This window comes from Rosa rugosa, chromosome 7 (assembly GCF_958449725.1).
Source record: "Rosa rugosa chromosome 7, drRosRugo1.1, whole genome shotgun sequence".
Taxonomy (NCBI): Eukaryota; Viridiplantae; Streptophyta; class Magnoliopsida; order Rosales; family Rosaceae; genus Rosa; species Rosa rugosa.
This window is the reverse complement of record NC_084826.1, coordinates 15,984,633-16,010,701: the sequence shown is the minus strand read 5'-3', so window position 1 is coordinate 16,010,701 and position 26,069 is coordinate 15,984,633. Positions and strand designations below refer to the sequence as shown.

Sequence of the window (26,069 nt, the reverse complement as noted above, 5' to 3'; positions counted from 1 at the left end):
AAATGACTTTTTAGCTACTTTAGTTAAAATTTGACTCAAAATGGCTAGTATTGTTAAAAATGTTCTAAAAGGGTCAGCCGCAAACATATATTTATTTTGAAATAAATTGAATAGATGTGCATCACAAATAGCTCTGTATATCAATTAAAATGGTATGATGGGGATGTTTTTCTTTTTGCATATAGATGAGGAACAAATTTTTGTATTTAGTCCTTATGAGTCAAAGACCCTATATTTTGACCGAAATTGCGGCGGGATGGGGCTAGAAAATGATTTCGGATACGAGGATGATATTTTGATTCCCAGCCCCTACCCAGCTCAGTGCGGTTTCTATTTTCACGCGTTTGCATCGTGGCCATGGCTCCCACAGCAGCATGTGTCCTAGTTTCTAGTTGTACCACGACGAGGGCCCCCAGTTTCCTGTATTCATCTCAAGGCACGCTGGATACCACACAATCAACAACCAGTAGTGTGTTGTGTGTACTACCTCCTCCAGTCCTCTCCACTTCAATTTCGTACATCATTTTCCACCTCATGATTTTCACGTGGTTCTTTGCATTTCGATTATGCCAAAATGGCCCAAATTCCGTTCACTAAAATTCAGTGTCGGCACTAAAAAAACAATTCTCCAAGTACTGCACCTTAATTGAATGCATGACAATCTGGAGAAAGAATTCCCATGTTGGCTATTTCTCAATACTCAATCATGTCCATACCATTAGTGCGCAACCTAACCCACAATCAAGTGTTCGTCTCATGGATGATTAAGACCAACATGATTGGTTCAATGGCAGTAGTATTTCATGGTGTCCATTCACAGCCATTAGTGCGTATATATGGTGAACCATTTCTGTTCTGTGGCCTGTTCGGCCGGCACTAGGAAGTTGCTTTGTCATATAAAGTATATGAGCAGTTTTTGATGACATAAAGAAAATTACAAAACAAATCTCTACTAACACCCATTCTCACCTGATCGAGTGATCCAGTTGGAATGTTGGGGACACAGTAAGGGGGAGATAAAAAAAACCAAACAGCAGGGTCCTAACTTCTAAGTGTCATGACCTAAAGAGGCAAGATGATTAGCCACAAATATTTAAGTTAGCATCTCTGAAAATATGTTGAAACTTGAAAATAGATAGAAGTGAAATGAGAAGCTAAAATGAGCGGTTCTTAAGTTAAATCTGTCTTTTTTAGGTGGGAATCTATCAGTCGAGTTATCTTCCTCTAAAAGATTTGAAGTCTCAAGCTATAGGGCCTTAAGCTCAGATCATAGATTAAAAGACGGGTTAGATTTGGGGGTTAGAATTCGAGATTAAGGGTTGATGTTTAGGGTCTGAGTTTAAATTAGATTTAGAAGTCCAAGTTCGGAGTGTGGATATGGGGATCAAGGTCCCGATACAAAAATCTATGTATGGTTTGTGGTCTAGAATTTAATTCATCATTTATTATTAGGATCCAAAGTAGTCAGTATTGTGAATAGATCTGAAGTGTTAGATTGACAGTGCACTGTGCCAAATTCTAAAAATGGACGTGTTTTTATAGTTTTGCAGAAATTGATGTGTTTGGACCCGTAGAGTTTACAGTTTTAGTTTATATTTATTTTTGTAAAGAAGTGTAAGATATTTTTCCACTTCTTTTTACTTGGTTATTGGTTTGTTCTTTTCAACGATAGTTACACGCATCAGACCTAATTAGTAGAAATTCACTTTTGTTACCACTTTCGCCTTAGCTAGGTTTTGGCCTGTATTTTTTATACTTATCAATTTAATAGATGTTCTCCCAAATAAAATATAGGGGCCGTGACCACTTACCCAATTTTAGACTAAACATTGCCCACTTACTCCCGCACCAGTTTTTTAACCCCATTTACCCAATCTAACCTCTAGTGACAGTTTTGCCTCTATTAATTAAATTTAAACTCATCCATATCCTCTCAGTCTCTCTCTCCTTCCCAAACTCTCTCGCTCTCAACCCGATCTCCACCTCCTCTCTCCATATCCTCTCAGTCTCTCTCTTCTTCGTTGACCTCGATCTCGACGCCGGCTAGCACATCCCAAGCCCCATCTTCGTCGACCTCTACCAATCACAGAGAGGGGGGGTTTGTTACGGGGTTTAAGGTGTGGTGTTGTCTGAAGCTCTCTTCGAGAAGACGGAACTGTTCCTTGGTGAGACGGAGCTTCTTCGGGGACGGGCCGCCCGACCCGTTGCTGCTATCTTCTTCGTCCTCCAGTATTTCTTCTTGATCTGGTCTTTGTGCCAATGGTACTTGGTTTATGTCCAAGTTCCTCACTGCACCGGAAACCCATATTCAATAATTTCAGACGCCAAAACCTCTCAGCCGGCCTCACACGTTGATGGGTGCCCATAGCATTTTTTTTTTTTTCGGTATCCTGAGATTGCAATGTAACTGTGTGGTTTGTTTGATGGTCTACTGGGGGGCAGTAGACACATTATTGGCCCCCAGTAGACTTTGATACGAGGGACAGGGATCACTATAGTGTGGTGTTTTGATAAATTACCTGTTGTTTTCTATGTATTAAAGTCAAATTATCTGTGAATCCTACAAAATGGTGCATTTTTGGTGGTCTATTGGGAGGCAGTAGAGACATTGGACTTTGTATTGTGGGGCAATAATATGATTATTGGGAGGCACTAATATGATTATTGGGAGCCAATAATATGATTATAAATTGATCAATTGTGTCTGTAGTGTATTCATTTTGGTTATGGGAGTTCATACAATTCACTGGACGACAATAATAGGAGTATTGGAGGCAATAATATGATTTTTGGGAGGCAGTAATATGATTATTGGGGGGCAATAATATGATTACTGGGGGACAATAATATGGTTACTGGGTATTATTAGGGACCGGTCGCCGAAAACCGGTAACCGGTCGTCGGATTCCGGTCACCGGTCGCCGGACTCCAGTCACAGGTCGCCGGATTCCGGTCACCGGAGTCCGCGGCCGACCACTAGTCACCGGAGTCAAGCAAGGTAACCAACGACTTCTCTCTCTAAGTGAGAAAGAAGGAGAGGGCAAAAAAGTCCCAAAAATAAATAAAAATAATAAAAAAAGAATTAATTGGGTAATAGGGAAATAATCCCTTAGAGTGTTTTGGGTAAATGGGGTTTTTAAACTCTTCGTTGTGCAAGTGGGCAATTTTTAAGCTGAAATTGGGTAAATGATCATTTCCCCTAAAATAAAATAAATAATGTTGTTGTTCACCTATTTAATTAATTCTGTACTTTTAGTTACACAACTTTGTTGTACTTAAATCCAACAATGGAGAAGTTTGAATGATTTTATTTGCACAAGTACTTTTTATCCTTCGATATAAATACATGGTCCTTTCATCTAGTATATCGTAAGTTTCTAATTAATCCCCGTAACCAAACTGGTTTAGGGTTCGAATCCCGATCCCTGAACCAAAGAATAAAAGCGAAACTTGGCATCAGAGAGAGAGACATGATCCTTTCATCTACTATATCGTAAGTTCCTAATTGATCCCCGTAACCAAACTGGTCTAGGGTTCGAATCCCGATCCCTGAAACAAAGAATAAAAGCGAAACTTTGCGTCAGAGAGAGAGAGAGAAAGAGGGGGGGGGGGGGAAGTGGAACCTCCACTTGGTAGAAGTCGGAGGTGATTTGCAAATGAAAAGTGGGATGTCAGAGAGGGAATTCACGATCTGTATGAAGTAGTTCGATCAACCTGTGGTGATCGATGGATCAATAAGTGTAGATTATGATCCATGCGGTGTAGATCGGCGCGGTGATGAGTGATTGAATCTACATATTGTTATGAGCAGCTTGTTCCAATCTGGTGGCAAACATAAAAGTTAATTAGTGTCTTCTTTTTAGTTTATAGTTATCGTTTGTTTGAGGTTTTCAAATCTGTGTTTGTATCTTAAATAAGTCAATACTTTTTCGATTTAAGTTGTCATCATGAATTTCGGTAGGTGCCAAGATTGTAGCTGTGCAGGGGCCATGGAGGTTACAAAGTAAAGACAGGTAATGAATGGATTTGAAAACAAAGCTAGTGTCTCAGGGTCTCGTTTCAATGCCTTGTCAAATGATGATGTAATTATTGAGGCTCCTACTCACTCTGAAGCTCAAATTGAGTCTGTTGAGAAGGCGAAGCAATCAGTTAATTCTGACAAGGCTAAAGCTAAGAATACAAGGAAATATCTGAAGAACATCCCCAACCCCCACCAATCTGGCAAGTTCTTCTAAGGTTGCTAGGGGCCCTGCTAAATTAGCTTCTGGTGGTTCTAAGTATAAGGCTCAACCAGCATCTACAGCATCTCATCTGGGCTGAAGTGGTTGGCAATATCAGGCTAAGTCTCAGACTCGATTCAACCTATATGATATAGAAGATCCAAAAATCTGTATGTTTCTAGAGATCAGAAAAAAGCGCTAGGAAATATTCTACTAAATGCACACATAAGGAGGTCCTAGTCCTAGATCAGATTATGTCGGCTGCTCTTTAGTGGATGTTACTAATTCTCCCTCAACAGGAACTAATCGATAATCAATAGGATCCAGTTTCCTATTGACTTAAGCCGCGTGTTTCATTACTAGTATGCATTAATGTGATCGGGAGATCCTAAGATAGCTCATCCAATAGTTCTTTATTGTGGTAACCTGTTCTAATTACTGTTGACTATTTTGGTCAATTTAGCTAAGCAACTCAAACTTGTTCTCGTCGTTAAATTAATTAGCATGACATTCTCTCATATTAACTTTATCGTAGATTTGAAAGATGTTTGTATACAAACATATAATTTTGGCCAAAGAGAATGTTGCTCCCAAAACCTAGCCGCATGTTCTCTGTTCTCCAAACATGGCGACCGCTGCCGGTCTCCATTCTAAGTGGAGAAACCTGCTCCACCCCCCCCCCCCCCACAATCCAATCTCATCCCTCCAACGCTGGCTTTTCCCTGTGACCACCCAACAAAACCAAGGTTCTGAAACTTTCAGGGTCTCTGATCCTTGCCGAATCGATTTCGATCCAAACTGTGGAAGACCTCCAAGGGCGAGCTTCATGCGCTTTCCTCCAAGAGGCGGTGGCGGCTTGCTCTTAGGAGCGATTAGAGTCTCTAGCAATCGACTGTGTGGAGATCCTTCATCCATTGCTTTTCTTGAGTCGGGTCTCTGATCTACTTCTTGTGGGTGGTCGGTAGGAGGCTTCTCTCGGTCTCACCCTACATTGCTCAAATTCTAGAATCTGAGGAAGTGGGTGAAATCGGTGATTCATCGCCGAAGCAAGCCTATAGTGGAAGACGAGCTTGGTCAGACTCGACCGCGTCGGGGGCGTCTCAAACTCAGAGTTTTTGGTGACTCGAGAAGTTGGATAAGGCCTCTGCTAACGTGGAGAGGAAAGGCTCAGGATCCAGGGTGGAGGCAGAAGCGCCTGCCTCTTGTATGGGCGGCGGCAATGGTGGCTGCGACGGAGATTGGTGCAAGCGTGGGTGTACCCAGTCTGAGTTGGGAGCCGAGATCATTGTTGAGGCCCAACTCGAATTGGGGGCCCAATTATGTTGAATGGAGCAAGCCTTGGGTATCCAGATTCTTTTGGGTGCCCAAATCACTTTGGAGGCCCAAATTTTGGGGGGACAAGTTAAATCCTGATTTGAAGTTCAAAGTTTTGAGATCTGGTTCTATGGGGTTTCGAATTTGGGATCCAGGAGGCTGGACCCAACCAAACCTCCTACACCTAACTTGGATGGCAAGGAGATATTTTAGTTTTTCGTTGAACTATGCCTATGTACTGTATTCTAATTTTTTCATAGTTGTAGGCTTGCTCTCATTTGTGAGCACTGATTGTCTAATGAGTGGTGCTAGCATGCCACGTCCTAGACTTGCCCATAGGTGGCAAGGGAAGGTATGTATCCGTGCCATTTTGGCTTGAGTTGAATGAGAACTATGTTGCTTGATTCAAAAAAATATTAACTTTATCGTATTGATGCCATTATAATCTCTTAATAAATGTTGTGATTGCTATCGATTTATAGTTATAATTTATTGAAATAAAATGGGTGGTTCTAGTCAGACCTCCCAATTTGTTATTTAGACTTCTATTAATTTTTGTAAAAATTTATTTCCTGGTTTACCCCTCTATTGAGAAAAAGAAATGATACAATTACAGCACAGCGGAGGAGACCTCCATTTCTAAACCTTTACTTTTGCTTCACCCACACTAATGCCATATATTTTGGCTATGAGATCTGAAAGAACAACAAGAAGCCAGCAACGTATTGAAGTACCCAAATTTTATTTCAGCAACAAAGTGACCAACAACGACATCAAAAGATTCAACACTACAAAACCCAGTAAATACATAACTCGATCAATAAGGAACTAACTAGGACCTAATTGGTGCCCAGAGCGCAAGATGTCAAAGAAAACTTCAACTCAAATATATCCTTCAACTCTTCTCACATCAACTGCAGACCCACACTCTTATCATATCAACTGCACATCCACTCCCACACTACTCTTGATGACTATATCTTTTATTCAAACTGTACTTACATCATGGGATTTGCAAATTTTAAGATGTAATGAGTTCATAATTACTTGATCAATCGAGTTTGCCTAGAGCGTAATGATGTCAAAGAAAACTTCCACCCTTCTTCTCGTTTTGTAATTATATATATACTTTTGTATATGGAAGAAACAATCATCCCAACATGTCATGGCGGTTTTCTCTGGAAGTACTAATATATATATTTTTTCTTTTATTTCTGGCAAGCCCTTTAATTTGGATCTCAACCCCACCATTTTTCATGTTTTCCATCCATATGGACATTAGCCCAGCCAATTACTTGAGCTGCTGGGGTCATAATTCAATCTCAGAGATGAGAACAAGTTTTTCAATGTTTAAGGATAAATCTTAGGTTGATGAATCTTTTTTTTTTTTTTAGAGAAAGGAGGTCAGCTTTTATTGAAATATAAAAGTTTAAATATTACAAACTTCAGCTGCTAAAGCAGCTTGTAAAACAGAGGGTGCTGAAAAATAAAAAACCTCATGTGGAGCTGAGGTACAAGAGGCTGCCATAAGGTGTGCCCACCTTATTTGCAGTCCTTTTGGTATGAACAACCTGCATGTTTGGATTAGCTACCAGAATGACACCCAAATCATCATACATACGTCCCAGAACTGATGTATTAGGCCCATTCTTACTGACCAACTGCTGCTGCACCAAAATAGAATCAGTTTCAATAATAGCTGGCAAGAAGGACTGCTCCACCACAAATTCCATTGCCTGCTTACATGCCTCTACCTCTGCATGCTCTGGAGAAATTATGCCATGCAATGGCTTCCCACCACCGGCAAGCATAGTACCTTGCCAATCTCTTACAATAAAACCTCCACTTCCTTTCATAGTTGCATGGTTATAAGAACCATCAATATTAACCTTGAACCATCCAATTGGAGGAGCAAACCACCGAGTCATCCTCACTTCTCTAGGACCAATTCTACCCAATCTCATGTTATGAAATCTGAAAGCCTGTAGTCTAGAAACTGTCTTGAGTAGCACGTCACTAACCGAGTTAGCTTTATCATCCCAAATATGACAATTACGTTCTTTCCAGACACCCCACAACAAGTACACTAACTCACCCAAGCTTTTCAACGAGAGTTCACTAGCACAAGCACTTAACCACTCCAAAATGTTAAGGTGAGTAAAATGGGGATTGTAACAAACTTGAGCCACCACAGCATTGGTATGAAGCAACTACTTAGTAAACGAGCAATCACGACAAATATGAATAGTAGATTCCACTGTCGTAGAACACAATGGACAAATCATTGATTCCAATTCAACCCTTTTCGAAGCCAATCTTTCCAATGAAGGCAGAATATCATGGCACACCCTCCAAATGTGTATCTTGGCAGAGCTAGGTATATCAACCTTCCATAATTTCTTCCAAAATTGTACACCTACTGACAGATCAAACGGCCTCCTAGAAGATGATGTAGAAAAAGAAAATTGATAAGCAGTTTTTACTGTAAACTTACCATTCTTTTCAAGTCTCCAAGTCTCTCTATCATCCACCTAGCTCCCTTGACGACAATGGGATAGAAAGAATTGCTTCAGCTTCTGCCACCGGAAAAATACCTCGAATCAAAGTAGCTAGCATCCTAAAAGCCAGTTGGGTTCATCAATTCACTCACCCAAGTGATAGCACTAGCCGCACTAGTCCCAGCCCGGGGTTTACAATTGGGAACACCAGGAATCCAAGAATCAGTCCACACCTTCACAGTTGTTCCAGTACCAACCTGCCAATGTATGCCTTGCTGTAAGAGGTCGCGTGTACCAAATATGCTTCTCCAAGAATAGGACGGAGAAGGTGAGGTTCCACACTCCAAAAAGAATCTTATGGAAAATATCTAGCTTTAAAAATACGTGCACACAAGGAGTCCGGATTATTAACCACACGCCAGGCTTGCTTTGCTAACATAGCTGTATTAAATTCAGATAAACTCTGAAACCCTAAACCTCCTTCTTCCTTAGGGTTACAAAGAGCCTTCCATGTCTTCCAATGAATTTTTCTTTTATCAAGAGTGCTCCCCCACCAAAATCTAGCGCACATTTGCTCCAACTCGTCGCAAAAATTTTGTGTCAGTTTAAACACACTCATTGCATAAGTGGGTAAAGCCTGCGCTACCACCCTAATCAGAATATCACAGCCTGCACCACTCAACAACTTTCCTTGCCAATTAGCTACCTTCTTGGCCAGATTCTCCTTGATATACCGGAATGTAGTTGTTTTCTTTCTACCCACATAAGTAGGTAACCCTAAATATTTCTCATGTGAAGCAACAACCTTCACTCCCAACAAACTAGCAATTTCATCTTGCACATAATCTGTAACATTCTTGCTAAATACCACCGAGCTTTTGTCAAAGTTCACCAATTGGCCAGAAGCTCGCCCGTAAGTTTCAATAACTTCTTGTATCTGATAAACAGACTCCAACGAAGCAGAAGCATAGAGCATACTATCATCAGCAAATAACAAATGACTTACCGAAGGAGCTTCACTACAAATCTCTATCCCAGGTAAGAGACCAGAACGTTGTTTCTGTTGGAGTAATGCAGAGAAGCCTTCAGCACCAATAAGAAACAGATATGGAGACAATGGGTCCCCCTGCCTCAACCCTCTACTAGGAATCACAAGGCCATGAGGCTTACCACGTAGCAAGAAAGAATATCTAACAGAACAGACACATTGCATCACCATGTCAATCCATGAAGAAGCAAAACCAAATCTCTCCATGACCTTCCGAAGAAAAGTCCATTCCATTCTGTCGTAAGCTTTACTTAAATCCAATTTCAGAGCCATCCAACCTTCACCTCCCTCCCTTTTGTTATGGATAAAATGGGCTAGTTCATTTGCAACCAGAATATTATCCATGATCAATCTGCCTGGAACAAAAGCACTTTGAAAAGGGGAAATCAACTCTGGCAAGATAACTTTCAACCTGTTAGAAATAACTTTCGAACAGATTTTGTAGATAATGTTACACAACGCAATAGGCCTCAAATCCGACATATTTTCCGGGTTGGATACCTTTGGAATAAGGCAAATATGAGTGAAGTTTATTTGTCTGAGAAGTTGTCCTGATTGTAAAAAACTCCGTACTGCTGCAGCAACATCTTCCCCAACAATATCCCAATAATGTTAAAAAAACAACAGAGGCATCCCATCTGGACCTGGGGATTTAGTCGGATACATTTGAAATAGAGCACATCTTACTTCATCCGTAGTGTACTCGGCACATAAATGTTCATTCATATCCTGAGACACACATGCTTGAATCGCATCCAACGTACGTTGTTTGCATAGCATCCAAGTCAATATTAGACGCAGAGAACATAGCATTAAAGTAGGAAACCACAACCCTTTCCATACCTTCATCATCCTCACACCATTCACCTGTTTCATCAAACAACCCAGTCAGAGTGTTCTTCCTCCTTCTGTTAGCTGCCTTTCTGTGAAAATAACTGGTATTTCGATCACCTTCTTTCAACCATGTAACTTTGGATCGTTGCTTCCAAAATGACTCCTCTTGAAAAAGTAGGGTTTGTAGTCTCCCCATTAACTCCCTCTTCTCGGCTGGTACAGGTTCAGTAATAGTGACATCGATTAACTCGGTTGATGAATCTTTTTGGTTTGTAGTTAAATTAAAAGAGATTTTCTCATGATGTGTGCAATTCTGAAAGGAAAATGCTTAAGACACCAAAAAATTATACAAAAAATATATACCAAATGATGTGGCATATGCCATATCATCATCTTAATCCTAATAATTTCCAGCATATCTTTCTATTAAATTCTTTTTTATTTAAAATAAAAATCAACAATTAAAATAAAAAAAATTATTTTGATTTTCTGCAAACACAATGAGAATCTGAGATCAAGGCAGAGCCTATAGGGTTTTCATTGGAATCCTTAATTGATAGTATCTTGACAGGGAGATCATCGGATTCAATTTCACCTCGCTCGTTAGCCTCATGCCACTGTTTGCAAATCATGGCGTGCTTTGAGACAACTCCAATATCCCACCAAAGAAATTCAGCCAATGGTGCAATTTATGTGTTTGTTTTGTTTGTATATTTAGAAGTTGGAGAATTAAGCGAGTCTTTTGATCAATCTTTTTAGTTTCGTTCTAATTAATCCCATATCCATCATCTCTTCCGAGTGGCACTATGCTAGTTAGGTGCAGGATACAACTGTGAATCAGGTTGTATAGTTAACTTTCATGACTTAAACCTTTGCTTTTATTGTGTTAAGGGATTGGATCATGGTTTTGTTGCAAATCTTGGAAATGGTTGAGTTCGATCTCGAGGCTGTGATGATGATATCAAATCGATTACTGAAGCATGCCGCGTGATCATGATTTTGTTGCTTGCTACTCTTCTTCTTTTTGTTTCTTTACGCCTCTTTCTTCCTCTCTTTCTCTCTATATCTATATCTATATTTGTTTTTTTTTTTCTAGAGCAATTGCAACTAAGCTATTCAAATGATTTACAGAAAAGGGATGCATTAGTAGCGACATTACCAATGAAGTTGTTTGGTATTGTTGTAAATCTTACGTTAGCCCAATATTGGGGAACTGCAAGCATGATCGGGGATAAGGAAGTTTTTTTTTTTTTTTTTTTTTACGGGCTTACTTGAAAATGAAATAATTAGATATGTTGGAAATTATTCAATTGAAGGTAATTGATGACTTGACAAATGCCACTTAGGATGCCACATCATTTGGTATTAGATTTTTGTATAACTTTTTGGTGTATGTAGCACTCAGTCTGAAAATTTGAGAGAGAGAGAGGAGAAACATGGTTTTTTAAAAGGGTAAAGTAGGAAATAAAATTTTACAAAAATTAAGGGAGGTCTAGTCTGTAGATAGTAAAGTATTCAATTGAGAGTTTATAAGATTTTTTTGGATTTTAAAAGTCTGTGTGTATTCAATTAGGATTTTAAAATTCTCAAAAAAAAATTAGGATTTTAAAAAGTCATTTTAAATCTGGATGTATTCAATTAAGATTTTGAAATATCCATAAAAATATAGTGGTATTCAAAACTCTAAAAATTCTCAAGGATTTCATTAAATGTTGGATCCTGAGGGATTTTAGGGGGCTAGCTATAAATACAAAATCCATTCAGAGTTAACTCATAAGCTGATAATATATCTTTGTTTTGATTACTTGCAGTGAAAATTTGTAGAACAAAGCAGTTCGATGGAGAGACAAAGCAAAGTCTCTTCTCTTCCAGGTGTGTGTGTACGTTCGTTATGTTATTTTGGTTATGTAGAGTGTATCTGAAAAAACTTATTTGCTTCCACAAGTGAGTAAAACTATTGATGCTCAATTTAGTCTCATTGCAACTGAATTGATGAGTTTTGATTCATTTCAATATGAACTGTAACAATTCAACATATTCAATTGGCTAGAATATGAAGTCTGGAGAACAAGTAATAGATTAAATAAAAGAATTTTTTATTTTGATAGACCTACTTAAAGCCTACTAGTTGAATCAAGCTAGAATTTGCAATCTTTTAGGCCTCTGCTAGTTTAATGGTTTATGCTATTGGTTGAGTTATCCTCTAATTTTGGTATTTGTTATATCTCGATCAATCTGCAGTTGCAGCTATTTAGGTCTGAATAGAATCATCCAAATAAAATTTGTTTCGGTAGAAAAAACAAGTCCTACGAGTACTTGGTCCTAACTGAGTAACTGATCCCGTAACCAAACCGGTCTAGGGTTCGAACCCCGAACCCCTGAAACAAACAAAGAGTAAAAGCTAAACTCTGCGAACTGAGAGAGATATGAATGAAGAGGAAGTGGAACCTCCACTTGGGTCGAAAGCGCGGGAAAACAAAGTCGGCCAAGAGAGCAAGCCAAGCAACACCGCACAGCACAGAGCCCATCCCAATCGATGCGGAGCCAGTTGCAATTGAGCCAGAGGACTCAAGGAATGGCGCTAGGGTTAGTGTTTCGATGTTCGATGACTCGGTGGAGAATCACTTCAGAGTCATGCACACGATTTCCGAGCTCTGTGGCGACGCCGAAGATGAGCCACTCCCGGAGAGCGACATTCAACGCTTATCGTCCTCCACCACTTTCCTGAGGTAAACTAGAAGAACAGACTTTCTTCGTTTTTTGGTGAATTTTTGTGATCACATTGTGAAGTTTGTTATGTTGCTAATGCGTGTGGAAGTAGAGCTTACGAAGTTAAGTGTGATTGTTGAAGGGAATGGGCAGATTTTAAGTATGAAGCTAGAGATGTTCGATTCGCTTGCGAAGCAGAAAGCTCTGATGGGGATGGGGAGGATGTTGTCAGTAGCATAAACTTGCGGCAGTTTTCTTCTGCAACTGTTCCACAGGTTACATCTTTGGTGACTTTGTATATTGGACTATTCACAGTTTTAGAATGAAGTGTTGGAATGGCTCTTTTGATCACATATTAATGCAGAACGAGGCGGGGCACACATCTTCTCCAGAGTTGAGGTACTTGATTGAGCTTAGCATTCAGTACTATAGTTAGAACTGATTTAGTTATTTGCTTTTATGTGGGTTACTGTGACGCATGACATTTATAAGGATGCCTCAAACTTATGCTTTGTTTGAGACTTTATGCATTAAGCATGTTCTGTATGGCTTGGATGTTGAGTGGTGTGATATGTTATGTAGGAAGAATATAATATGACATAGTCCAAATGGTAGTTGTCCTAGAAAGATCCTATTGAAGAATGTTCCTGCTTAGATCTGGGATGTTCCGGGTTCATGAGTCGGTCTGTAAACATGCTCTTTATAGTTCCTCATTAAAATTTTCGTACCCAACTAGGAGGAAACTTCAGTGTTAAAATGAACAGCAAAATTGCTAAGTTAAGCAGTGATAGGATGATGAAGCATTTAGAAAACTTGTATGACCTTCGTCCTTTCTCCAAATTTGCTCGCATTTCTTATGTTGATACTTATCTGATATTCCCTCCAATTTTCACTGTCCTAGTATGTTTTTGCCCTTTTTTTTGGCAAGGTTTCAGTTTATTTATGTTCCTGATATCCAGGGCTTTCTCAATTGTATTCATTCTTTTGCATGTTGGTACTCGACTGTGCAAAGAAATTTTTGATTGTGGATTTGGCACTTGTTAATATCTGTCATCTTACCTGTAGTTTCTTCAAAGATATATTCTAACTTGTAATTTGTGGCATCATTAATATTATGATATAGGGAGACAATGAATTGCATACGGGGATAGTTTATACGTTTCTATGTTTCAGTTTATTGTTTCTGCTTTTCGGGAGATGGTTGCTCTGTTAGTCTTGTATACATTTTTTTTCTTTCAGTATTACCTAAAAATATGGTGATACGTGCCTTGAAATGTTTATTCTGTGCTTTCCTGCAGCCAAGACTATGTGATGCATGTTGGAGGGTCTGTTTGGGCATTGGATTGGTGTCCTAGAGTTCATGAAAGTCACGACCATCATGCAAAGTGTGAGGTATGTGATTTTTGATCTTCTTCCTTTTTTTGCTAGTAGCTATGTCTTTTAATTTAGTTTACTTGTCACCAAAGGAAGTCTTATTCAATAGGCTTTGCTTGTTTACGAGGTTATGTATGACATTAAAATACTTGATCATGAGTCATATTCCAAATAGTAATTCTCTATATATGTCCTCCATGAAATTTTCCACAATTGAGACATATAACAGATTCCTTGAGAATGTTCAGTGCCTCGTTTTTATTGGCCTTTTGCATTTTGGTTTTCAGTAATATATTGATGTTATCACCCAGCTTCCCTTGGCAATATTGCTCTTGTAGGATGAGAAGATTATAAGATGAATCTTAGTATGGTTTCTTATCAAGTGGCTTTTGTCAGTTCAATATCTTATTTTACTTTGCTAGATTCACATATTTTCCTACTAAGTTAGAGGCCCAAATATATATATATATATATATATATATATGAAACTTTAGGTACTCTCTTTTATCTTGGGTCTATAAGTGGGATTACCGTTGATTTTCACTAGTCAAATACATATCTAGAAACTATGTTCTATATTAATAAGCTGACCTTTGTTTTTTTGCTCTTCATAATACATGAGGCATTTGCTTTTATCAATATAGTTGAAAGTTTCAGTGATTGTTTTTGTTATTTTGAGTAAGATCTGTGAAATTTGTGCGGTGGGTACTAGTTTGAGAAGTTTTCCATATTACAATTATTTCATCGTTTTATGACAAGAGTATCTGCCTCCTACTTTTCAGTTTATTGCCATTGCTGCTCATCCCCCTGGATCTTCTTATCACAAGTTAGGTGAGCCACTTACTGGCAGAGGTGCCATTCAGATATGGTGTCTTCTAAATGCTAGTGTAAATGATGAAGGTGTTCCTATAGGAGACAAACCAAAAGGAGGAAATAAAAGGAGTGGAGCCACAGAAAAATGCACTGAACAAAAAAGGGGAAGACCCAGAAAGAAGCCATTAGAAGAATCTGTTGGCAAAGAGGCCACAGAAGAAAAACTGTCTGAGTCAAAAAGGCCTAGAGGAAGACCTAGAAAGAAGCCAATAGAAGAATCTATTGACAAAGAGGCCAAAGAAGAGAAATCAACTCAACCAAAGAGGCCTAGAGGAAGACCTAGAAATAAATCAATAGAAGAATCTGTTGACAACTTGGATGGGAGAACCAATTGTGATGAGGTTCTCGCTATTGATTATCCAAAGGAATCATCTGAGTTGCATTCTATGGATTGTCTTCCTGCAAATACTCAAGAAAATTTTGTACAAGAAGATCATGACAAAAAGCAACTAAGTTATGGGCAGAGTCAACCGAAGAAGCCTAGAGGAAGACCCAGAAAGAAGCCAATAAAAGAGCCTGTTGACAATTTAGATGGGGGCAGCAACAATAATTTTGAGGTTCTTGCAATTGAATACCAAAAGGAATCACTGAAGTTGCATTCTACGGATTGTCTTCTTGCAAATACTCAAGTGGACGCTGTACAAGAAGAAACAAGTTACAAGCAGACTCGGTCAAAGAGGCCTAGAGGAATACATGGAAAGAAGCCAATAGAAGAATCTGTACGTTGAAAACTTGGATGACAGCAGCAGTACGGGTGAGGCTCTTGATGATCAATATCCAAAGGAACTATTGGAGTTGGAGGGCATGGATTGCGCTCCTGAAAGTACTCAAGGAGATAAGGTACAAGATGATAGTGGTAAGAAAAGAAAAACGTACAGAAAGACTCGAGCAAAGATTCCTAGAGAAAAACCTGGAGAGAAGCCAGTAGAATATTCTGTTGATAACTTGCATGGGAGCAGCCATTATGCGGAGGCTCTTGGAGTCCAATATCTCAAGGAAACATCAGAGTTGCATGCTATAGATTGTGTTCCTGCATTTACTCAGGCGCATGATGTACAAGAAGCTCTTAATGAAAAACTTGAAAGTTCCGGACCGGGTCCTCAAACAAATAATAATGTTTCAAATAATGGTTATGCTGAAATTGGCTCAATTAGGTGTTCAGTTCCAAAGGATGTAGCATTGCCAAGAATCATATTCTGCCTAGCTCACCATGGAAAGGTTGCTTGGGATGTGAAATGGCGTCCTCTTAATGAACATGATTCCAGATGCAAGCATCGAATGGGCTATCTAGCTGTTCTGTTGGGGAACGGGTCACTGGAAGTGTAAGACATATGATTACTTCTTCAGACATGATTTCCTTTGTTTTCCAGACCTTAGGTTCCTTTATCTACTCTCTCTTTAGACCCTTTGGCCTATGTCTATCAGATTCTCGTCTCAGATGAGTTTGCAGTTCATTTCTTTTCTTAGAGAAAATTTGAGTTGATAACATGGGTTTAAATGCTTGAAAATGCATTATGGACATGATTTTCTTGCATCTTCAAATAAATTGTGATTAATGATTTGTTTGGTAAGTGTATTATGTGATTGACATGGAAGGGATTAGGTAAGCATCTGGGGTACTAAGCCAAGTTTCAAGTTTCTTTTACAGTCAACTCTTCAAAGTGAGAGCCAAAACTCAGGATTTCCTTGAAATAATATATATGGTTAATGTGTGAAACATACTTATCGACATTCCTTCTTTCTCTATTTGAAAAAGAAAATGCTGAAATAGATGAACACCGAGTTACGGTAGTATGAATGAGACGTTTGAATAGTGGATTGTGATAAGGAGCAGGCAAATTGGGCAATATGAGCTATAGTACTTATTATCAAGATATAGTAAATCTGGAGCACTTATATAAATCTACTTGCAGGATGAAGTATGCTATACATATGTAGTATAAAATGTGGTTGATATTCATCGTTTGTGGGGTTCACACTTTAAGCTGCTATACTGACAATTGTTTTTGTGTTCTACTATCTGGTGATACTGATCTTGAACTGATCAACTGCAGGTGGGAGGTTCCTGTTCCTCGTGCAATTGAAGTTATTTATTCTTCTTCATCTGGAGAGGGCACTGATCCTCGCTTTGTAAAATTGGCACCAGTATTTAGATGCTCAATGTTGAAGTCTGGTGACAAAAAAAGGTACACAGGATTACTGGATATATTCTACTTTTTGACAATAATTTGGAAGCATACTGATATGGGAAAAAAAAAAAAAAAAAAGGGTTGACCTGCAATTAAAAGCATCATTTACAAGTTTTTGATATCATACAAGAGCTTCCTTAACATCATAATAGGAGAATGAAATTCACACTCCCTAATTTGCAATCCACATTCCTTTCCTTTTTTGGTTGAAGTTCTTACAAAAACACAAAATTTTAAGTTAATAAAAAAATGCAGTGTGGATTGTAAATGAGGAGTGTGAATTTCACTCCCCTCATGAAAAGGGGTTCCGAAAGGCATAATATAATGGAGATCTTTTTCATTTGATTTGTAGGATGAATTCATACGGCCAATCTTGTTGAATTGTCATTGCACTGGTCTCTCTTCTGACCATGTAATGTACTTTATATCTTTCATTGGTCAATTAAAATTCCATTGTTTTGTTGAACAGCATCCCTCTTACTGTGGAATGGTCAGCTTCACCACCTCACGATTACTTAATTGCCGGATGCCATGATGGAACTGTAACTCTTCCTGCTCCTTGTCATTGTTGTTTAATGTTCTGCTCGAATATTTAACATGCTTTTGTACAGTTTCCAATAATGATTTAAGTTGAATTCATAAAGGGTTTTGATAGAAAGATAGACTCAATGTTCAACAAATTTCTATACTATGCAGTCTCTGCTTCAGCCCATTAAGTTGGAAGAATTATTCTTGTTTCTTTTTGTTTTCCCAATTATTTTATTTCCTTATTTTCATTTGTGGTATCATAGCTAAAGAAGTCTGCCATTAATTCAGGTTGCTATGTGGAAGTTTTCTGCTAGTAATGTATCTCAAGGTAATGCTAACGTGGCACCTTTTTTTTTTCTTTTTTTTTGAATATGAAAACAAAAAATAATATAGATGGCTAGGAGTTATGCTATAAAAGTGATAAACAAGTAAATAAAGAAGGCAGCTTTCTTCTTCTGCAGATACAAGGCCTTTACTTTGTTTCAGCGCAGATACAAATCCTATTAGGGCGCTTTCTTGGGCCCCAGCTCAAAGGTTAGCTATGTTAAAAGTCAAATTTGTCTTTCTTCCTATGGTCGGCCCATTATACTCTCTGGTTTTTTAGATTGGGGCACAGATTTATCATGCAGTCAAAGATATGACTACTTGAGATGTTCTCATTGGTTTTATTAATTTTCTGATTCATTTAAAGCAACTATCTGTAACTTTCAGCAATTCAGACAATGCAAATGTTATAGCTACTGCTGGACATGGAGGCCTAAAATTTTGGGACCTACGGTAAGTATTATGGTTTGTTTTTGCTTCCATTATTTTCTACATTCTGCTCCTTTACTTTTGGCTTACTAGGGTTTGAGTAAACACATAATTAAAGTTGGAAGATGTTCCACACTAAAATGTCTGAATATTTCTACCAAAAGAAAAAGCTTGAATCATTAGGTTATGCAAACTGCTTAATGGGGTTCAATTGACAGTTGAGGAGAGAAAAGTACCTCAGTTTCTTAGTGTGTGTGTGTGTGTGTGTGCGCTTTTTTTTCCCCCTCGTGAGAAGCATCATAAAAATAAGGCATTCCTCATTTGTTTTGATATTTTCAAACAATAGGCCATTAAAATTGCATTTCATACTAAGAACTATAACTCTTGGTGTTGCAGTGATCCATTCCGTCCCTTGTGGGACATCGATCATATACCAAGGTTCATATATAGTCTGGATTGGATTCCAGATCCAAGGTACTCCGTGATCTTAGTGTTGTTGGCATAAATCTTGTTGGTTTTGTGTGTGTGTCAAGTGTCAACTTAGTGAAAGTTTGTGTTTTCTTCAGGTGTGTTCTTCTCTCCTTTGATGATGGAACAATGAGACTTCTCAGCTTGACAAAGGCTGCCTCTGATGCCCCTGTAATAGGAAAACTCTTTGCTGGAACAAAACAACAGGGCCTGCACAATCTTGGTTGTTTGCCTTTTGCTATCTGGAGTGTTCAAGTATCAAGACTAACAGGTCTTACTTCTGCTTAGTTATGTGCTGTGGTAATTCAGCTAATCAAACATGTGTGCACATATATTGGCTTAAATCAGAGTTAACATTTGAGTGTAAATATCATTCTAGCCTAATGGCAAATGGCTTTACCATCTCATACCTGGTGCTAAGATCAGTTGAAAGAGGCGACTATGAAACACTACCTAGTAGACTTGGCTTTTCCATCTCGAAACATACTACCTCCTTTTTTTTTTTCCAAAAAAAAAGAAAAGAAAAATGAGATAGAATAGTATCTGAATAGGTTATAGTATTTAAGGGCTTCAGTCTCTTGACTGCTGTTTCACATAACATAGCTGTATATATGGAGTAGTGTGGTTCTATTTTTGAATACCTAAAAATTTCCTCAATTAATTGGCCTCTTGCCAAACCCTACAATCTTTAGGAGTCAGGAAACTCTAGCAAATAGCTAGGTAGGTTCTATGAGGGGTCTGAACCGTAAACCACATGGAAACGCTACCTGCTAATCCCCCTCATTGGTCTTATGAGGTACTGTGTGGTCCTTTGTTCTGCATCTCCTTGCTTTGACTTATTCATCTTGTGCTTTAAACTGTATAGGAATGCAAATTGTTACTTTGTTTCTGAAATTGGGTATTATGAAGTTTCCTCTTTCAATTGATAATCCAGCCACCTGTCAACGAAGAATTATAAATTATGACCTTAAATTTCTGTACTTGGGTGATATACCTGTATAACATCTCAGACCACATTTTCAATATACACTAAATGAAAAACTCCACCATCAAATTGTAGGTATGGTTGCATATTGTGGTGCAGATGGAACTGTTCTGCGCTTCCAAGTGAGTTTTTAACTTCATTTACTGATATCACTATATCAGATTTCTTCTTTTCATATTGGTTGTTGATACACTTTTAAAGTTACTTTTCATTGCCCAGTAAGAAATTTTGATTTCTAGATATATAGTAACACCAATAGGCATTATGGTTGGAGGATAGGGCCATCAAGCAATTTTTCTAGGTTTTTCAACCAAAAGGTTTACTAAAATTTTGTTGTGGAGAGTGGGGATATTTTTGGAATATATGAATGGAGCTTTTCCATTGATGTGGTCATGATATTTCCTTGGATCTTACTAGTGAGTCACATTAACAATGAATTAAGCAGGCATTCATAACTTGAGGCCTCCTTTATAAATGAGACTCATTTGGATATGATACACAAGAACTGCATGCTGTTTATGTTTTAATTTTGATGCGTTGATACTCAGCTTACGTCCAATGCTGTGGAGAAAGATGCTACACGAAACCGGGCCCCACATTTTCTGTGCGTGTCACTAACTGAAGAGGACTCTGTTGTGACCATCAATACCCCAGTACCACATAATCCTTTCCCATTGAAAACATCTCGTAAAGCTGAGCCAAACAAAGTGAAGAGAGAACATGATAAGATGACAACTACATCACAAGATCAAGTTTTAGGTAAAGCTTTGTTAGTGAGCTGAGCCCAGACATTTCCTTTAGCCGCCATATGTTCTTTCTTATCTTTCTTTAACAATGTTCATTAAATTGTCTCTTGTTGCAGCTCTTTGTTATGGTGATGATCCGGGTATTGAATTAGAATCTGGGAAAGAAGCAGCATCTCTTAGAAGCAAAACGCTCAAATCTGGGGATGACCAAGCATTAGTATGCATGGATCAAGAGCCATTTAATACCCAAGACGAAGAAATTGGAGAAAAGGGTACATCTCTTAAAGGCATTGTAAAACAGAAATCCAAGTCTAGTAAGAAAAATACAGAGGATGAACAAGAACTGGAAGGCAGAGATGAAGAGCTGATTAATACGCAGAGACAAAAAACTGGGACTGAGTATGAAGTTTTTCCTTCCAAGCAAGTAGCAATGCACCGAGTGAGATGGAACATGAACAAGGGTAGTGAGAGATGGTTATGCTATGGAGGGGCAGCTGGAATAGTACGTTGTCAAGAGATTGTTTTGTCTGACATTGATATGAAATGGGCAAGGAAGAAATGAGAAACCATGTTTTCTGTAGCTTCTTGATTCTTCTGAGCCTGTTTTGCAGAAGGAGATGACACCACGACGACAGAGTTAATTGGGGATGTATATAGATTAGAATTGTGGGTTGATATTAACTTCCTGCATGTCTGTAAATGAATGTAGATTTGTAATTCTGTCTTGTTGGAAAGCTATGCTCATTTTTAGGATTTTAGCGGCCACATGTGATATCAAAGGCCTACCACTGGCGGTATGAAACTAAAGGTAAGGTAGTTTTATCACTTCATGACTCTTTGATCTTCTTTTTGTTTCCAAAATAGAAATAAAAGAAACGATTCTAATACACGTCTTCTCTTGTCTCTAAGTTAGTACTATCGACATATTCAACTCGGGGTTTTTTTTTTAATTAATTAAATTTTTTTTTTTTACAGCAAAAACGAGAACACTACATTATTTCGGACCTACAATATTACAAAGAAACGTGTCACGTTGTGGTCTTTAAAATAAGCTTCCCACACATAAATCATAAGTTTTAGTCATTCAAATCATAAGTTTTAGTCATTTCAATATTCAACTTGGATATTGAAATAACAAAAACTTATGATTTATTTTGAAAGTTATGAGTCATTTTGAAAACACGGCAGCAGTTATGAACGGGTCGCTAGTTACGTAATAGATTGGAAGATCCAAAATCTTGGCCACCAGACTCTCAGCCTTGACTTGGACTAAAGACTTAAAACAGTCGAAGAAAGTATCATCACTATCGGTTATATGCGTAGCTAGCTCTTTCCTTTATTTATATCAGTGCAACAAGCCATTCACTTCTGTTTTTTGTATATTGCAATACAATGTGGATCTTACAATATCTAGTGCTAGTATTGGTATCCAGTACTTGTGTTGTAGCTACATTGGCTCAAGGAACAAACGAGGATGGTTCTGGCGTTAGGAAGGTACGTCCGATGCTCAATACCATAAATTTTATGTTCCTTTCGCACGTTCACCATTTTTTTGTGCAAATAAGATAATGTTCTATTGTCAAGACTGTCGATTGAGATCATATGACATTCAAGTAGTTTTAATTGACGGTCTAACAATATAATATGTTAGATTAGTTTGCAATAGATTGTTGTTATCCATCTTACACTATGTTAATTGTTATTGACAAGAGTGATATGACATTGTACAACTACAGCCTTACATTGTGTACATGGGAGAACTGCCGGAACCCGGATCCTCCACCATGGTCATGACCACAGCCGGCCATGATAACTTGCTCAAGACAGCAATTGGAGAGTAATGACCGGTTTCTTCCTACCAGTATCTATCAATATTTCAGCGAATGCAGTTAACAAACAGTACATTCCAGTGATACAAATCTTATTGTAGTTGACAAACCCTTTTCTCTAAAATCTCAGTGCCGACTTAGCCAGAGTATCCAAAATTTATACTTATGGAAGGAGCTTCAACGGCTTCGTAGCCAGATTGTTGCCGCATGAAGCAAAGAAACTATCAGGTGTAATATTACTGAACTATCTGATATATGCTAGTAGTTCATAATACTCTGAACACTTCAAGGCTGAGAATTTTAAACTCTTTCTGTCCTTTGTAGATGATGATCGGGTTGTTTCAGTGTTTCCAAACACCAAGCTCAAATTACATACAACAAGGTCATGGGATTTCCTAGGATTGCCAGGAAATACGAAGAAACGAAACTTGCCAATAGAGAGCAAGATCGTAGTGGGTGTGATAGATACAGGTTGGTCCACAGACTTGCAATAACTTTTCAGATCGCAAATTATGTGACAGTTTTGTTTCGCTGTATGAACTTCATTTATTTATTCTGAGAGTTAGGAATTTGGCCGGCTTGTCCCAGTATGAACGATTCAGGCTTCGGACCACCCCCAAGAAAATGGAAAGGAAAATGTATGAAGGGCGGTAACTTCACCGGCTGTAACAAGTATATTTCTCTCTCTCACACCAGATCATTTCATTGTAAGTTTCGATTTTGTACCTTATTAGACAATCAATGAACCCTAGAAGCTCAAACTAAGCCTGGTTCGCCTAATCAGCTGGACTATATAAAATTGAGGGTAAAAGTTTGATATCTACAATACCGTAAATATTAAATTAGACGACCACTAGCAAACAAGTAATATTTGGCTATGATTCCGTAAAAAAACCTAACATGCATGCATTCACACTAATGATATCTGCTTCGGCATTACAACAGAGCTCGTTGGATTGTCATTGTTCCAGTAACTCTAAAAGAATGAGTCAAAAATGAATATGAAGTCTCTTGACCAAATATGTTGCAAAATTAACAGTCCATTGAAATGTGTTGACGAATCTTTCTATTCTGTACAATCTCTAACTTGAGCAGCAAGGTAATTGGTGCCAAATACTTCATGGTGGACGACATGCCCGGCCCTGGTTACGAGGACAACGCTAGTCCAGTTGACACTGATGGCCATGGCACTCACACAGCCTCCATTGTTGGTGGTGTACCCGTCCGAGGCGCTAGCCTATATGGCATTGCAAAAGGGACTGCTCGTGGGGGAGTGCCATCGTCACGTATAGCCACGTACAAAGCATGCTGGACTGGTGGCTGCGGTGACATGAACATCTTGGCCGCGTTTGATGAAGCCATTGCTGATGGTGTGGACTTGATATCAATCTCCGTTGGCGGTCCTTCACGGAATTTCCTCCAGGATTCCATTGCTCTCGGATCGTTTCATGCCATGAAGAGAGGGATTTTGGTTTCAGCCTCAGCTGGGAATGATGGACCTTATGCATCCTCTGTTCAGAATGTTGCACCATGGATAATGACTGTGGCTGCTACTGGCCTTGATAGGCGGTTAAAGACTCTAGTTAAGTTGGGCAATGGCAAGAAAATTTCTGTAAGTCTCTCTTATCTTTCACAGACAAGTGAAGCACCATGGATTCTGAGCTAATTGATTAATTGTTCATTTATTGGTAGGGAAATTCAATCAATACCTTCACCCCCAAGAAACAGATGTATCCCCTTACAAGTGGAGCCCGTGCTTCCAACGTTACTTCAGACCTCTACGGAAATGCAAGGTCTGAAATTCTGGAAGAAAGATTTTAATGAACCCGACATGTATAACTTTTCTCTCACAACATGCATGTAAGGCTCACTGTTTTGCACTGACATCCGTAAACATGTTGTGAGAGATGAGTCATACAAGTCAAACTAGATAAGAATTCTACAAATTGTTTTCTTTTAACAGGGCCATTTCAACAATGATCCTAATGATGAACTAATATGCAAAATGATGGCAGTGCTTGTGACATTGGGACTTTAAACCCTCAGAAGGTGAAGGGAAGGATTGTGTTGTGCAAAGGGCAAAGTAATCAGGATCCAACTATTAAAGACTTAAATGGGGCAGGAACTATAATGACAGAAGATGAAATGCTTGATTACGGTTACACCCCTATCATCCCAGCTACCTATGTGCTTGTTAATGATGGAATTAAGATTGAGCGGTATATAAACACTACCAAGTAAGATTTTCAGGCTCCATACATATCATTCACATCTTTTTGCAGCTCAATTGTACTTTATGCTGTCTCCTCTTAAATATTTGAGCACTTGGCTTTATGTGTTGGGATGAACCAATTCCAGGAACCCTACGGCTGTAATACAGCGGACAAGAACTGTTCATATGGATGCCCCCTTCATTGCTTCTTTCTCTTCGAGAGGACCTCAACTCATAACCCCCAACATCCTCAAGGTATGAAATGATTGTAACGAAACTCTCCCGGTGTTTCTCAAGCATTAAGTCTTCAATTAATAAATTTCCATGTACAGCCTGATCTTGCTGCACCAGGGATAAACATACTAGCTGCATATTCGAAGCTGCCATCTTTAACAGGTAGCCTAGAAGATATGCGCCACTATTCGTTCAACATACTCTCAGGTACATCCATGTCTTGCCCTCATGCAACTGCCTCAGCAGCCTATGTCAAGTCCTTCCACCCAGACTGGTCCCCGGCTGCCATCAAGTCGGCTCTCATGACAACCGGTTAGATTCCCAAACCACATCATGAGACAACTGAGTAAATTTTATCATAACCAAGTTCTCTGACCAGTATTTTTTAACTCCTTTCTTCAGCCACACCATTGAAAATCAAACCCCTGGAAGGCGAGTTAGCCTTCGGAGCAGGACAAATACAGCCAATAAAGGCAGTGCATCCTGGCCTAGTCTACGACATTTCCATGAACGACTACATCAGCTTCTTGTGCAAGGAAGGCTACAACAGCACCAGCATTGGAAAGCTTATTGGTGGTAAAAAGAAGTACAACTGCTCAGCTTTTAAACCCGCACCCGGCACCGATGGCCTCAACTATCCTTCAATGTCCTACCTGGTGCGAAATCCGAATTCTAGCATTTCAGCTGTTTTCCTTAGATCGGTGAAGCATGTAGGGTACGGTAAGTCGGTGTACAAGGCAAAGGTGACTTCGCCAAAGGGCCTTTCCATTAGAGTCACCCCGAGTACCTTGACATTCACTAAGAAGCATCAGAAGCGATCCTTCACGGTTGTGGTGAAGGGTGGCACGATGAAAGGAAAGGCAGAGAGTCTGTCTGCTCTACTAGAGTGGGATGATGGTAGGCATAGGGTTAGGAGCCCCATCGTAGTCTACAGGCATACCACATCATAACCTTTGCTACTAGCACAATCATTTGATAAACTTCACTAGACAAGCCTAAGCCATTTTTCGGTTAGTTTTACCATTTGATCCTGTAAATAAGCATTTCATCATCAAAAATTGTTTCTCAGGAGCTTAGAGAGAGTCAGTTCACCTGTGGAATCCCTTATTGATTGGCCAATCATGCTGACTACATCCAGCTGATTTTCTCAGTGTCTTTTAATATGGGTTACAGTCTAGGGTTTTAGCTCCTGGATTCAATTCAAGCCTAGCTTCCAAAACAACAGTAATCAATCATGTCAAGATCAATCTATGTT

General features: G+C 38.9%; 2 protein-coding genes across 3 annotated transcripts; both read left to right on the top strand.

Moving 5' to 3' along the window:
- The first annotated feature begins 12,261 nt into the window (after positions 1-12,261).
- On the top strand, positions 12,262-21,426 carry LOC133720029 (uncharacterized). Its single transcript, XM_062146229.1, is given in 16 exon segments — positions 12,262-12,643; positions 12,766-12,898; positions 12,988-13,022; positions 13,922-14,015; positions 14,780-15,597; positions 15,599-16,192; positions 16,925-17,056; positions 17,529-17,601; positions 17,876-17,915; positions 18,049-18,121; positions 18,299-18,364; positions 18,737-18,814; positions 18,907-19,079; positions 19,869-19,915; positions 20,342-20,552; positions 20,656-21,426. Coding segments are annotated over 16 exon segments (3,312 nt in total). The 5' UTR covers positions 12,262-12,344; the 3' UTR covers positions 21,102-21,426.
- LOC133720027 (subtilisin-like protease SBT4.15) lies at positions 21,208-26,036 on the top strand. 2 transcript variants are annotated; one of them, XM_062146225.1, is made up of 12 exons: positions 21,208-21,347; positions 21,515-22,033; positions 22,276-22,376; positions 22,499-22,596; positions 22,693-22,839; positions 22,935-23,040; positions 23,464-23,980; positions 24,061-24,161; positions 24,384-24,605; positions 24,727-24,835; positions 24,913-25,126; positions 25,217-26,036. In XM_062146225.1, the coding sequence occupies exons 2-12, from the start codon at positions 21,932-21,934 to the stop codon at positions 25,762-25,764; spliced, it is 2,265 nt and encodes a 754-aa protein (XP_062002209.1). In that variant the 5' UTR covers positions 21,208-21,347; positions 21,515-21,931; the 3' UTR covers positions 25,765-26,036. The 2 variants fall into 2 exon arrangements, with proteins under 2 accessions (XP_062002209.1, XP_062002210.1); XM_062146226.1 differs by lacking the exons at positions 21,208-21,347; positions 21,515-22,033; positions 22,276-22,376 and having other exon boundaries at positions 22,957-23,040.
- Positions 26,037-26,069: the final 33 nt, after the last annotated feature.

Bases quoted from the DNA above. Each gene is read 5' to 3' on its own strand.
- LOC133720027 (XM_062146225.1), top strand. From the start codon at position 21,932: ATGTGGATCTTACAATATCTAGTGCTAGTATTGGTATCCAGTACTTGT. The intron at 22,597-22,692 runs GTGTAATATTAC...TGTCCTTTGTAG, and splicing joins TGAAGCAAAGAAACTATCAG to ATGATGATCGGGTTGTTTCA. The intron at 23,041-23,463 runs GTATATTTCTCT...TAACTTGAGCAG, and splicing joins AACTTCACCGGCTGTAACAA to CAAGGTAATTGGTGCCAAAT.